Genomic DNA, 15,323 nt, shown 5'->3' with positions numbered 1-15,323 from the left:
AGTAATTTCTCTTCACGTTTTCTATTCTTTTCTAATCCTTTTGTTTCCTAACACGCGGCGTCCTCACTCCTCAGTCCTCACTGGGTCATATCACTGAGCCATTGCCCTGTCTCTACTCTCTAGTGAAGTCAAGGTATTTATTTTATTTTTCAATTTTTCTATATAATTACATAAAATTATTAATTAACAAAGTACATTATTTTATTATGGTATGGAATAATTTTATTCTTTTGTATTTACATAGATAAATTATTGACTTATTTTTAAGATTTATTCTCTCTTATTTTTTTATTTTATTTTTTAATGAAATTGATAGTGATTTAGTGAAAAAATTATTATTATTGATGTTTAATTAATAAAATATACTTAGACTTTGTTTATTCATGTAAGTATATAATTATTTGAGTTAATGTTGGAGTTGAAACAAGTCAACCCTCTAATCCTATTTCACAAGAAGGTCAAGTAAGTGAGCTCTCTAATCTTACTCAAAATACATATCAACATGAAACTAAAGTACCAAGATTAGAAAGAAATGTTGATATCTCTTTACTAGAAAGGGATCCAAGAAAGTGACGTTCAATTTGGCAGTATAATGTCAATGAACGTGATAAGATTCGTAGAGCATACATAATAGCTGGGCCATACCAACCAACAAATATTTGCTATCCAGCTTCTGGTAATAACAATCACCGTCGATATTTTCAATCTTCTTGGTTTAAGAAATTTTCAAGTTGGTTAGAATATTCACCAGAAAAAGATGCTGCTTATTGTTTGCCTTGCTACTTGTTTAGTAAACATTATGGTGCTCGCAATGATGGAAAAAATGCATTTCAGAGTTAGGATTTAGTAACTGGAAGAAAGTAAACAATAGGGGTAAATTGTGTATTTGTATGTCACGAGGCTTCTATTTCTAATTCTCCTTATAGTTTATGTGTGAAATCTTGTGATGATTTAATGGCTCAATCTAAGCATATAGACAAAGTTCTTGATAGGCATAGTGATGAAACTATTGCAAATAACCGTTTAAGGTTGAAGACATCTATTAATGCTATTCGATGGCTTGCATTTCAAGCATGTGCATTTAGAGGCGATGATGAAAGTCCTGGATCTTTGAATAGGGGGAATTTTATTGAGTTAATTAAGCTTTTAGCTTCCTGTAATCAGAATGTTCATATGTTGTCCTTGAAAATGCTCCTGGAAATGCTGAATATATATCTCCCAGTGTTCAAAAAGATATATTGCATATCTTTGCTAGAAAAGTGCGTGCAACAATTCGAGAAAAAATTGGTGATTCTAAATTTTGTATAATTATTGATGAAGTAAAAGATGAGTCAAAGCGAGAACAAATGTCTGTGGTTTTGAGATTTGTAGACAAGCACGGTTGTGTTCAAGAAAGATTTTTTGATCTTATACATGTTTCTGATACATGTTCTTTGACATTGAAAACAAAAATTTCATCAGTTCTTTCTCGTCATAATCTTGATGTCCAAAATCTTAGGGGACAAGGGTACGATGGAACTAGTAATATGCGTGGTGAATGGAATGGATTGCAAGCTCTATTTTTGAAAGATTGCCCTTTTGCTTATTACATTCATTGTCTTGCTCATCGATTACAATTAGCACTTGTTTCTGCAGCCAAAGAAGTTTGTTATGTTCATCAATTCTTTTCAAAATTTACACTAATTGTGAATGTTATGACTGTTTCTCCTAAACGTCATGATCAGTTAAGGGTTGTTCAAGCAAATAATGTTGCAAACTTAATTGCCAATGATCAAATTGTGACATGCAGGTAGTGGACTTAATCAAATTGATACTTTGCAAAGAACTGGAGATACTAGATGGGGGTCTCATTTGAATTCTGTACGTAGCTTGTTATGCATGTTTGATGCTACTTGTGAAGTTCTTGAAAAAAGCACCGAAGAAGGTAATTTCTCCACTCGTGGTGATGCTAGTGCTGCTTATGATGCTATCACATCCTTTGAACTTGTCTTTGTTTTGCATTTGATGATAAATATTTTGGAAGTTAGTCATGATCTTTGTCAAGCTTTGCAACGAAAAAATCAAGACATATTAAATGCTTTAACTCTGGTTTCTACTACGAAGACTTTAATCCAAAGAATGAGAGAATCAAGTCGGGAGGCTTTCATAAAAGAAGTTATATTATTTTGTGAGAAACATAAAGTTGAAGTTCCTGATATGAATGCATTGCATATTCTTAGAAGAGGCCGGACTCGCAAAATTGTTGATCAAATTTCAGTAGAGCATCATTATCGTGTTAATTTGTTTCTGGCTGTAATTGATACACAATTACAAGAGCTTAATGGAAGATTCAATGATAATATGGTGGAATTGCTTACTTTAAGTTCAACTTTAGATCCCAGAGATAATTATAATTTCTTCAGTGTCAACAAAGTATGTGAATTAGTAGAACAGTTTTATCCAGGTGACTTCAGTGACCAAGAGAAATTTCACATTAGAATGCAAGCTCAACATTATGAACTTGATGTTCCTAATCATGTTGAATTAACTAATTTGTGCACAATTTCGGAGTTATGTCAAGGATTAACGAAGACAGAAAAGTCTTTGACATATCCTTTGATTGATCGTTTGATTCGCTTGGTATTAACTTTCCCTGTTTCAACTGCTACAACTAAGAGATCTTTTTCAGCTATGAATATTGTGAAGAATAGACTCAGAAACAAAATGGAAGATGAATTGCTTGCTAATTGTCTTTTGATTTACATTGAGAAGAAGATTGCTGAAAGATTTGATACATATTCTATTATCGATGAATTTTATGATATGAAGAATCGACGTGTACCACTTCGTTAGTAAAAAATACACTTTTTTTGCACTTTAAATATATATCTCTATCAGTATATTTCTGTAATGCATCTTACATTATAATTTATTTGCATATATTTTTTTATATTATATATATTATTGGCCCCATGATAACATTTCTAAATCCGTCCCTGATTATATGTATACAAACATTAATTACCAAATTAATTATTCATATTAAATATATACTAAAATATAAATTATTTATTAAAATAAATTTAATAACATATATTTAATAACATATATTTATACACAAATATATAATTACTACATTAAATAATTGATGTGAATAATATATTTTATTATATTATATTATAAATATTTTTTGCCAATACTCTCATATTAAGATTCCAATGCAAATAGAGATGTCATCATGTCTGCAACTCTAATTGATTTGAAAGTTAGAACTGAAGGCCAGTGTCATATGCTTCCCCAGCATTCCAATCACTGGGGATAGGTTTCTTGGGATGCACCCAAACAAGCCTTTCACCACAATCCATTTGGAACCTTAAGGTGATTTTACCACTTGGTGGGTTCTCATAATCAAAAACTGTTCCATACACCCTTCGCAGTGGACTCCATTCTTTGTAATCTTCCTGTAATAACATTGATGATAACATTACATCGATGTAAACACACAAGAAGACAAGCAATTAAATAAATGGAAAATGAATGGCAACACAAGAAGACAAGCAATTAAATATATATATATATAGTCCTTTATTAGTTTAAACATTAGAAATTGATACATTAATAAGAATTTTAGAGTGAATACATAGCTATCATCAATTTAAATTTTCAGAGATTCTCTTAAACTATTTGTCTGGTCAAATAATTAAGTAATGAAAAGTCTAGAGGGCCAGCAATTTTTATATTTTGTGGCTAGCACTTAACTATAAAAAAAAATGTGAGTGATCTCCCACCATTGGATGTAATCTCACATCATTAAAAAGATTATTAATGACCAATTGATGGTTACAAAACACAAAAATTGCTGACCCCTGATATTCCTCGTTAAGTAATATTTACATTGATATAAAAATTATTTAGTAAATTAAATAAATGTGTATATGTATATATTTACATGTACCTGCCACAACTGAACAGCAGCAACATCACATTTTCCACCAACATTGAGAAGCAAGATAGCAAAGTAATAAGGATTATTGCTCTTTTCATGGATCTTAACAAGAACATTGCGGTTAGAGTATTTACAAGAGACCCTCTTGTATTCAATGTCCACAACACCATATTTCATCAACTTTGCAGAAGCAGCTGAGTCACGTGCCAAATTTGAGAATGCATGTTCGCTCATTATGAACTCTGTTCTGTCTCCTTCACCGTAATCTGTTACTACTACACGTGTTCCATCTTCGTCACAATATTGTGCTATTTTACACCGAATCTGAATTATCAATTTATCATGTAATTAATTGGTAAATACATATTCACTATATATTATTTCTAGATTTAATTTGGTAAACTTAATTAATTAAAAATTATATATATCATTTAGTATTTGTCACTAAAAAAATGGAAAAATAAATAAAAGAGAAAAAGATAAATAAGTCATTGACCTTTTTGACCCATAAACATTTAAATTTTTGAGAATTTAAAAATAGAGCAATGCTAGAGAACCAAAAGGGTATTAGCCAAAAATCAGCCAAAATATTTTTAGGTAAATTCAAAATCTCTACGAGTTAATATATATGGATATTTCTTTTGCTAAGTATCATAATGTTTCTTTTTCATACTAAATGGATGTTCTTTTATATATTTTTTGAATTTTTTTGTATTGCAAATGTGAATGTCTCTATTTTTTTAAAAATTTCATATTTTTTTTTAAATTTTATAGATATTTAATTATTTTTGTTAAAATATAACTGGATATTTCTTTTGTTAAGTATTAAGATGTTTTTTTTTCATATTAAATGAATATTTTTTTTATATTTCTGTAATTATGTAGTTTGTAGTCTCTTTAATCATCAAAACGGCACCTAATATCCCATAACACAGCTTCCCGTTGCTATAACCGGCAATCATGGTGCCCCAAGACACAGAATCTCGTTCTGGCATTTCGTCGAACAATTCTCGCGCGCGTAGTCTCACCAATTTTAACAAACCCATGAACCATGGCATTATAAGAGACAACATCCCTGTGAGAATTCTCATTGAACAGCTTGTGGGCATCGTGGACGCGGCGATGGAGGGAGTAAACACATATGAGGGCGTTGAGGGAGAAAGGATCAGCAAGAAAGCCGAATTTGGAGGCCTGGGAGTGTAGCGAGAGGGCGATGGAGATGGAAGAAGAAGAAGGGAGGAGGGAACATGCCTTGAACGCAAAAGGGAAAGTGTGGAAGTCAGGGGCGAGGAAAAGGCGGCGGAGGGTGACGAAGTTGTAGAGGGCAGAGGAAGGGGAGGAGAGGAAGGTGTGGGTCGTGGTGATAGAAGAGGAGTGGGTCGGTGATAGAAGAGGAGTGGGTCGCGGTGAGGAGGCGGAGAGGGCCTGACGGTGAGAGAGAGAGAGGTTTGTGTATGTGATTGTTGGAGGTGGGTATGTTAATGTGAGAGAGAAGAGGAATGTTGTTTTTATAGGTTTTAATTAGGTTTACTTAATTAATTTTAAATTTTTAAAATTTTGAATTTAAAAAATTTAAAATTAATTATTAATATAAATTAATGAAGTTTTGTTTAGTTTTTGACTAGTAACCTCTTGGTTCCATATACTTTTCCTTAAAAATATATTTAAGTCTTTGACCTTCTCAAAATCTAGACATATCGATTTCTAAGTCTAATTTGTCTTATTTTAAAAATTCTTCCACGTGTGCATCCGTATATCAGTCAGGTAAGTACAACAGAAGTCACATTTAATTTTTCTATTGGGTCTCAAGTGAAAAGAGGAATCAATTTATATAGGTTTTAAAAATGTCAGAGACTTAAATGTATTTTTAAGTTTTTAGAAACTTAAATGTATATGGACCAAAAGATTAAGGACCTATTAGCACTTTTCTCTAAATAAAATTACCTGATAGCATGCGCCGCAACCACTTCCACCTTTCCAAATATCACCGGACACGGCCGCAACATTGCCACCGTTGACAGTCCTTCCGTACTCGCCATAGCCACAAGCTCCCCCTAAAGATATATAATATATTCATCCACAAACCATTGTTATTACATTTTTAATATTATAAGATGTGGGAATTAGATTTTAGACTTTTTTTCAGGAGGTTATAAATACATCGTGGAATTCATTATTACAGGAGCTTTTGAATATTCTAATGTTATGAAAAAATAATTATTTTTCTAAAATTTAATGATTAAATATAAAGTTTATGAATTGTTTTTGGTTTGTCTTCATGTATTTCAATTAATTCAGTCCATCCAAAATTTATATATCGTCATTGCTAAGTTCGATTTAAATATCAAAAGTTCTTGTTAAAAAATGAATAAGTATATAATTAAGATATATAAAACTTAAGAGAGAGAGAGAGAGTGTATATATAAATAAAAAAATATTAAAAAATTATCAAAATTTATAATTTTTAGCTCTTAATTAATAATTAATATTTAAAAATATGAAATAAAAGTATCTAATTAAATTACTAGATTAAAGAAACTAAAAATGGAAGAACCGCACATATTGATTTTGTCTTGGAAAAGAAATAAAATGAAAGAGTATAGGGCTATACATACATGGATTCCCGTAGCCATCAGGGGTATTGTAATAAGATGCTCTTGATTTCCTATATGAATCCGCAAAACAGCACACTGCACTATTTAAGACCAATAATATGAGACAAACAACCCCAAGTTTGTGCATAAAACTAAGCTCCATTTCTATATAATATATATGGTGACAACTGACAAACACGTGGTCACAAATATGTAGGTGATGAAATAATAAAACTATATTTGAAGTAAGAATGATAGATAATAACTATTAACAAGAGAGAAGGCTTATAGTTTATAGTATGAAATTAACACAAAAACATGTGGTGTCATATTTATAGCATAGTAGTGCTTCCTTATTGAGGTACCGTGGTGACCCACCACTTTTTAGTTTCTTTCAACGTTACGATTATTGAATGCTTAAAGATTCTCATAATGATGTGTAAATATTTTTCAAACTTGGCTGCAGATGATTTACTTACGGGCAAATTCTAAAAGTCGGCCATCGGATATTTTTTATTTATAATGCGAGATTCGAATTTCTAACTTTTTAGTTAATAATGTTAGGTAATTAATATTTTTAATTAATTTTAAAATAATTTTGTTTATTTTAAATTATAAATTTAAATATTGAAATTCATTAATAATATTAACTAACTAAAAATTAGTTCTCCACACTTATTATTATTAATCAAATGATTCATTACGGGGCAGATCCACGTATAATTAGTCACCAAAAAAAAAAGATCCACGTATAATTAATGATACATAAATATAAGCATGTATGTTGAGAGCAATCAGCATGCAATATTGATCCATGTTATCAATGTTTTAAAATTTTGGTACGTACATTCTTATACTAATGTGAAAGTTTGACATATTCTTAATTAATCAATCGGAAATTATACTAAATGGAATATATAACATTCAGTAATTAAGATTTTCAACAATTTCGTTTTAGTTTCTAATTCTTGGTTAAAATTCTATATATTTTTCATTAATGTAATTAGTTGTATAAATGCTAACAAATATTTTTAATTAAATTACGCTAACTTTGTTTACTAATATTTATATCGATTTTAATTTTTAAATTGATCCAAATCGAACTACAAATATGATCTTATCTCATTATTAGTGCAAATAAAATATCAGAATATTTCTACATCCATATAAATAATTCATCCAAATTATTCAAGTTACTTTTTCTAGACGCGCCTCCCCCATACCCTCAGTCGTTTGTCATACACGCGCCGCATATAACATAAAGCTTCTCTGCTGCGTGATAAACCTTTGTTCAACGTAAATTTTCTGCTGCAACGTAAATCTTGTTCTCTACTCGCGTTTTCCTTCTTCTTCTTCTTCTTCTTCTTCAAAGTAATAAGTTTCGTCGTTCTCCTCTGTTCGCGTTTTCTTTATTGTTCTTCTTCTTCTTCTCTGCTTGCGTTCTTCCTTATTGATCTGCATTGATGACTTCAACATAATAAGCTTCGTCGTTCTTCTTCTTTTTCATTTTCTTCTTTGATCGTCACTTCTGAATCGAAACAATGAATGATTCAACTTCAAATTAGTTGAATAAGAACGATTTGGATTATTCTTCTGAAACGAATCATGCTGATGAGGTTTGGATTATTCAATTTTCAATCGAATTGAATGGAATGCAATTGTTAATTTTATTTGAATTGAATTCAATGGACGTAGGTGTTTTTGAATCTGAATTGAATTGATAATATCTAAATTGTAGACAGAGGTGTTTCGAATTTGATTTTGTATAATTGATTATATTTCGTTCACTCAGTACTATACAATTGTTTCACCATGAGTACGTGTTTCGGTTCATTATGCAGAAAGCTGTTTGAATTGGATTTTGTATAATGGATTATCTTTCGTTCACTGAGTATTATATAATTGTTTCACCATAATGACATTTTCGATTTATTATGCAGACCAGGTGTGTTGTGGATGAAAAATTTATCCTAAAGGTGGGGATGATTTTCAAGACACTAGAAGAAGCTGGAAAGTTCTACAAACATTATTCCAAACTTGCTAGTTTTTCTACGAAATAAGGAACACGACTCGGAAGGGAGACGAGGTTAAGAATCAACTAATTGTATGCAGTAGAGAGGGGAGGTGGAAATCTAAGATATCTCCAACTTTGAAAACAAACCCCTCAGATGGGTTAAACTGTCCAGCTAGGATTTATGTACATATAATGAACGACGTCGGTCTTTGGATAATTTCCAAAGTCGTTCTGAATCACTCACATCCCTGCTGTCCAGACCGAGCAGAGATTCTCAAACAACACAGGGAAGTAAGCATGTTCGTGCGTTGCACCATTGAAACCAACGAGGAAGCTAGAACTAGATCGAGCAAAACTTACCAATTATTTGTAGTAGCAACCGGAAGCCACCATGAACTAAGTTTTATAGAAAAAGACGTGAGGAATTACATCACAAGGGAAGTAATGAATGTTTCTGAACAAGACGATGCCAAAGAATTTGGGAAGTACCTACTAAGAATGAAAGAGAAGAACCAAAATTTCTTTTTCGAGCTCAACCTCGAAGGCGATCACTCCATCAAACATGCATTCTGGGTCGACGCAAGAAGCAGGGCTGCATGCGAGTATTTCGGAGACGTGGTTTCATTCGACACTACCTACAACACAAACAGGTATTTCATTCAGTCACGTATAGTTTTAGGTTCAGTGAATTTACAAATTTTGGTTCATCGCTGTCTGGGTGCGTTCATTTATGCAGGTACAATCTGGTTTTAGGTTTTTTTGTGGGCGTCAATCACCACAGTCAGTCGACACTTCTCGGATGCGCGCTGATAAAAAATGAGGACATCCAATCATTCAAATGGCTATTCGAGTGTTGGCTCCATTGCATGGGAGGGAAGGCACCAAAAGGAATTCTTACCGACCAATGCGCATCGATGCAGAGGGCAATTGACATGTGCATGTCAACAGCAATTCACCGGTGGTGCATCACATCATGAAGAAGATCCTAAACAAAATAAACGGCTACAAGGGACACGAAGAAATCGAACAAGAGATGAGCCATGTCGTTTGGAACTCGTACACGAAAGACGCATTCGACAGAAACTAGAACGATTTCCTCACAAAGTACGGCCTCGAAGGCAACAACTGGCTCTCAGGTAACCAAGGTTTCAATTCGAATTATTTTCATGCCCATACCTTTTTGTTTAAAATCATGCACAGGTTTCGGTTTACCACACCTTATTGGTTCAGTTCATTCTGCAAAGCTGTACGAGGATCGACACATATGGATTCCAATTTATCTGGATCACCACTTCTGGGCCGGGATGAGAAGCACACAAAGGAGCGAGAGCATGCACGCATTTTTCAACAAGTTCATCACACACAACAGCTCCCTGAGACAATTTGTGAAGCAATACGACAATTGCCTAGCAAGCAGAGAGCAAAGAGAGAGAGAATTTGACGCTGCAGATTTTCACACCGTGATACCGTGCGCAATAAAATCAGTAATAGAGGCCCAGTTTCAGCACGTGTATACCCACGATTTCAGGGAAGTTCAAGCACAATTCAGAAGTAAAGTGAACTGCATCACAAGATCAATGCATTCCACCCTAGGTTTCACAACATACGAAGTCGTAGAGCAGGTTTCCAACTCCAAATTCAACAAGTTTTTTGTCACCTACGACGCAATATCACGAGAGGTAAAGTGTCAGTGCCTGCTGTTTGAGTCAAGGGGCATACTATACCGCTATTCCTGAGCGTCCTACGCTTCGAGCGAGTGGATAACGTGGCACTGAAATACATACTAGAACGCTAGAGCAAGAACATAAAGAGGAGGCACACATACATCAAGAGCAGCCAAGACGAGCCTCTACTGGAGCCAAGAAGCAAGATATTCGATGATTTAGTGTTTCAGTCGCACAATATTTGCAAATTTGCATCCGAGTCCAAAGAGCTGACCGGAATTTTGCACCGGGCGTTTGACAAGGTCATGGCCGAGATGCAAGAATATCAAGAGAGAAGCAAAGGAAAAAGTTCATTATCCCACGAAGAAGCGACGTTGAGCAACTTGAACGGCCTTCAAAGCCCGCCACGCGTCAAAACAAGAGGCCAACCCAAGAACAGACTTGGATCAAACCTGGAAAAAAAGATCTCAAACGCCAAGAAGAAAATGAAAAAAACAGCTCCAAGTGAGGTAAAATTGATTTGTTTTCGATGAGGAAAAAATTTATTTGTGCATTTTACTAATATATGATTTATTATGTCTTTTGCAGTTGAACCTTTTAGACGGCGGATCAAACATTCAATCAAGCTACAGCCTTTACAATGCATCGGATATGAATTATCCCAGAGAGGATTATACGAGTTTTAGTTTTTATTAATGTAATTTTTTTTTTCATCCATGAGCAAATTTTGGTTCACTAATGTTATAGTAGAGTTAATTTCTGACGGTTGTTAGTTTTTAATGAATAGTAACTTTTTTGTTTTTGATATTAGCTTTTGTAAAATTCTTTATTCAAAAGTCACTTTTTTTTTTAAATTGAAAGTCAACTTATTGTGCTATGTCAGAGAGTTCAGGTGTTTCTGAAACTGAATACTGATTGAAATATTTTTTTATAATTAGCTCTCTGCTATATTGATATATGCAATTTTTTGGTTCATCCAGTGTATTAATTTTGGTTCATTATGTTTTTTGGGGTTCTTAATCTCTTGATAAATACCCTGATTCCATTCACTGTGAACCTGGAACAAAACAACAGCCAGATAGTTTCAACAGATATATAAATTAATATCTCAGACCGACAGGACAAGGAGGAATCCATCTTGAATCAGATATAAATATTAACATTAGATATATACATTGATATTAACATTTACATTAATATTCGCATAAATACATTGAAAGAAGCATTGTTTGCTTTTTTAAACAAGTTAAACAAAATATTGTTAATTATAACCAGTCAATCATAGTATATCCTATTTACTATCTAAACCTGCAGATGCAAATTTACAATAAGGGTTGGAGAGGGCAGCAGATGGCTTCGGGAGTCTTATTGCTTCAAATGCCCGAATCACTTGGTCTCTGATTTTGTTCATTTCACGCAAAAGAATATTCAAACCATATTCGTGTCTGAAGTCATCAATCTCTTCCTACATTTCAATCAAAAGGAATTAGATACATAAGAAATAAACCCAATCGAAATAAGAAATGAAAGAATTGCATTAATTTTGAAACTACTTACTTGTGTCCAAGCTTTATATTGATATCTCTTCCTGCTTTTGATCTTTCGAAGATCAATTTTTCGAGCCATTTCATGACGTATATGCCACAATTATAGCTAAGCAAGAATTCAGTAAAATACAATTAATAGTATACAAAATAAAACACACTAAAAATATCACTATAGAAGAGAAAGATTTTTACTATGTACGTTGATCATTCAGCATGATATATTCTGCTTCTTCTCCCTCTCCATGCTCTATTAAGGGTTCTGCCCTAGCGTAAACCCTCATCTGGAAAATTATTAATCCCCGAAAGGGACACAAAAAGCTAATAAAGAGAAGCAACAATAATGAACCGAACTCCTTTCATGTACTGAATAATTTACAACAAAATAACTTACAACAAATTTGTTCAGCTTCACTCTTGATTCAGGTATATCTTTTTTCTTCTTATTCACAGGATCAAGCATATAGAATACCTTTTTTTGGACATCGGAAATCCACAACCACCCATGCCCTCTGTTGCAAATCGACACAAACAACTGAAGTTTGGGAAAATGATAGCATATTTCAGTTGAAACAATAGGAAACGAGAGAATTATCGAAGAATTTTTAGAAATGATAACTTACAAATGGATACAATGCAAGTTTTCTTTTGTCAAGGAAATGGCGATGGTGGGCATACTGATTGATATCGAACTTGTAGGCCTTCTTGGTCCTTGGATCAGTGTAGTCCACGCCATGGGTTCCCAACATAAACCTCTGCAAAATGAACATCAGTTAAATCACAAACGACCAGACAAGGGAATCTAATTGGCCAACACCACTGAACCGAACACAATTCATATGCTGAATAAAACGTGATAAACATTCAATCATCAAGAGAAAAATTTTCTTCATGCAAAAGAACTCAACAGAACACATCACAATCAGGTGAATCAATATGAACATCTCCACTGAACCGAACACAAATCATGCACTAAATAAAACGTGATTAATATTGATTCATCAAGAAAAATATTTTCTGCATGCAAAAAGACTCAACTGAACACTTGACAGTCAAATAAATCAACATGAACAACTCCACTGAACATAACTCGATTCATGTTTTGAATAAAACGCGATAAACATCAATCAGCAAGGAATAAAAAATTTAGCTTACCACAATATCCAGCGGCACAATGTATATTTTTTCCTGAAACCAGTGACCTTTTATTTGGTTAAGAATCATGCTATGTATAGTGATCACCTACAGGAAGAAAATTTATGAGATATAATGTATAAGAGTCTTTAGAAAAATCATTAACGTTAACACAATTGGCAAAGAATTTACCGTGCTTTCCACTTGTTGTTTGGGCATTAGAGACATGAAATGTTGTCTAACCCCCTCGTAATTTGCCTCATGCTTCAAGACGAATATGGCATCATATTCATTGCTACTATCTTTGGTCTGTTTTACATGTGTCATCCAATGATAACACTTTTCTATCAACTCCTCCGTGATTTCTTTCTTTTTCTCCGGAGTTTTGTAAAGTTCAGCAGTTGTGAAGCTTGCCTTGCCACTCGTTGCTTCACCAAATTTCAAAGCCGCCATCACCCCAGCATCTACCACCGCCTCTTCCAGGATTTCAAGCCGTGAAACAGTCGGCTCAGAGGGCTGAGTTGGTTGAGAGGGGGAGTTGGTTGAGATGCTATGTGACTTATCCTAAGGCTAAAGGAAGGCACATCAGCTTCCCATTTCCTAGGATGATTCGTTGGAGGTTCTGGCTCCGTATTTCTTGGTGAAGATTCCTCAGCAGCCTGCTTTTGTTGTTCCGATTGTTGTGCCGGTTCTTCTTCGAAGGGCTGCTGTTGTGGTTCCAAAGGGCTGTTGCATTAAACAGAAAACAGTTCAATAATGATCCCAAATTATAATTGTATTCCATTAAAATTAATAAAAAAAAATTTATGCACAACTTACTCATTTTCAGAAGGGATATAGATATAGTCATCTTTCATTAACTCTTCCTTAAGAGAACTCGGAAGAGATACCGCAATAGGATCCACAAGGAATGTAAAGAAGGAAGAAGTTAATGTTGAATAATTAGAATAGGTTTTGAGAAATCAAAATTTTCACATTGAAAAACTCACATTTCCAAAGGTTGGAAACGAGTCTCTTCTCGAACCTCAATTATTTGTAGCTCGGAAACAGGTGTAGTGCTACTGACATTTAAACATGATTTCCGTGTGATAAATTAAACAAAAATTATTACCTAAATCTAAAATTATTTCCGGGGTATTTTTCCTAATAACAGAGATAACAAATTAAAATAGAAACTGTAACACCCCAATTAGCCTAAGCTTTACCTCGCATCGTAAAGCAAAGATTAATCAAGGACTATGACAGTTCTGAGCTCATATATATGATATATAGAAGGAATAATATTATCTAAAAGCCTGATGAAGGATATAGCTCAAAAACAGGATTTAAAAGTGTAAAATGAACTAACGAAGCGTCTAACTTAACGCACAAGAAACAGATGTTATATAAGAAAGGATAATAGCATAATAGTATAATATCATAAGAGCTAACCACGGCTTGCGGAGTTTAAGCCGGCTAGCCAAATATATATAGGCAAACAGAAACTGAAGTTTTAAAATGGCTTATACAAGTTTTTGCTCTCTCTCAAATACAAGCCTCTAGGCCAAAGAAAAATACAAAAGTGAGAGATGTATAAACAAAATAAATCAAAAGACTCCAAGAGTAACAGGATCCTCCGCTTCTGTCACCATCCAAGCAACTCACCCTGATGGGTTGCTACCTGTATCTGAAAAACAACAGAAATATGGTATGAGAACCGGAGGTTCTCATTATGGTATCAGTACCCAGTGATGTAGGATATAAGATCCCGGGACGCCAGAGGCAATCCTAGGCTTCATATCCATCACAAGATTCAATCCTAAGGCATACTAAACAACACAGCATAATATGTAAAACCTTAACAAAACTTAAAACCTTAGTATATCAAAAGGGAAATCTATTCTTAAAGGATTTCTACTCTAACCAAACACCGCTGTCCCACAGCCTTCACCAACCTATCCTCCATGCGATCCCATTACCGCCGCCTACCTAACCTCCTCAAAACTAGACAAACACAGATAATACAAACAAGGAAACCACAGGTAATATTCAAGTATATATCAAATAATTCAAGAAGCAAGTAGGCATATTATGCAAGTAGGCAAACTCAAGTAATCAAAGCAAACAAACATATAGATGATGCATATGATGAATGTCTGCCCTAATGGCTGTGATATCACATGTCGGTTATTGTGCCAAACCCGACGGCAAATCCGGTCGACAACTCCCGGATTAGTCTTTCTATTGCGCATAAGGAGGAAAAATTCCGAGGGAGAGTGCCATACCACCTTCTCCTTTCAGAGGGAAATATTCCGAGGGAGCGTGCCCTACCACCTTCCTCTGGTTGTCGCATGATTCCGTGGGTTAGTGCCCTACCACCTTGCAATCAGAGAGAAACCCATGCTCAGGAGGAAAATTCCGAGGGAGAGTGCCCTACCACCTTCTCCTTTCAGAGGGGAATATTCCGAG

At 34.0% G+C, this 15,323-nt stretch overlaps 2 protein-coding genes across 2 annotated transcripts; one reads left to right on the top strand and one right to left on the bottom strand.

The window, feature by feature from the left end:
* The first annotated feature begins 954 nt into the window (after positions 1 to 954).
* On the top strand, positions 955 to 3,233 carry LOC112721291 (uncharacterized). The gene is made up of 4 exons (XM_025772362.1): positions 955 to 1,099; positions 1,165 to 1,647; positions 1,790 to 2,619; positions 3,192 to 3,233. The coding sequence occupies exons 1-4, from the start codon at positions 955 to 957 to the stop codon at positions 3,231 to 3,233; spliced, it is 1,500 nt and encodes a 499-aa protein (XP_025628147.1).
* On the bottom strand, positions 3,031 to 6,820 carry LOC112723866 (expansin-like B1). Its single transcript, XM_025775246.3, has 4 exons — positions 6,541 to 6,820; positions 5,870 to 5,979; positions 3,935 to 4,249; positions 3,031 to 3,440 (listed from the first exon to the last, which is right to left on the bottom strand). Exons 1-4 carry the CDS (start codon positions 6,680 to 6,682, stop codon positions 3,246 to 3,248), a joined length of 762 nt encoding a protein of 253 aa, XP_025631031.1. The 5' UTR covers positions 6,683 to 6,820; the 3' UTR covers positions 3,031 to 3,245.
* Between the last annotated feature and the right edge of the window lie 8,503 nt (positions 6,821 to 15,323).

The sequence above is a fragment of the Arachis hypogaea genome, chromosome 11, assembly GCF_003086295.3.
Source record: "Arachis hypogaea cultivar Tifrunner chromosome 11, arahy.Tifrunner.gnm2.J5K5, whole genome shotgun sequence".
NCBI classification, from domain to species: domain Eukaryota; kingdom Viridiplantae; phylum Streptophyta; class Magnoliopsida; order Fabales; family Fabaceae; genus Arachis; species Arachis hypogaea.
This window is presented reverse-complemented; position numbering and strand designations above follow the sequence as displayed.

Bases quoted from the DNA above. Each gene is read 5' to 3' on its own strand.
- LOC112721291 (XM_025772362.1), top strand. From the start codon at position 955: ATGGCTCAATCTAAGCATATAGACAAAGTTCTTGATAGGCATAGTGAT. The intron at 1,648-1,789 runs GTTATGTTCATC...TGTGACATGCAG, and splicing joins TTCTGCAGCCAAAGAAGTTT to GTAGTGGACTTAATCAAATT. The intron at 2,620-3,191 runs GTATTAACTTTC...TCTCATATTAAG, and splicing joins TTGATCGTTTGATTCGCTTG to ATTCCAATGCAAATAGAGAT.
- LOC112723866 (XM_025775246.3), bottom strand. From the start codon at position 6,682: ATGGAGCTTAGTTTTATGCACAAACTTGGGGTTGTTTGTCTCATATTA. The intron at 5,980-6,540 runs GTATGTATAGCC...ATATATCTTTAG, and splicing joins TGATGGCTACGGGAATCCAT to GGGGAGCTTGTGGCTATGGC. The intron at 4,250-5,869 runs GTAATTTTATTT...TTGATAATTCAG, and splicing joins GTTGCGGCGCATGCTATCAG to ATTCGGTGTAAAATAGCACA.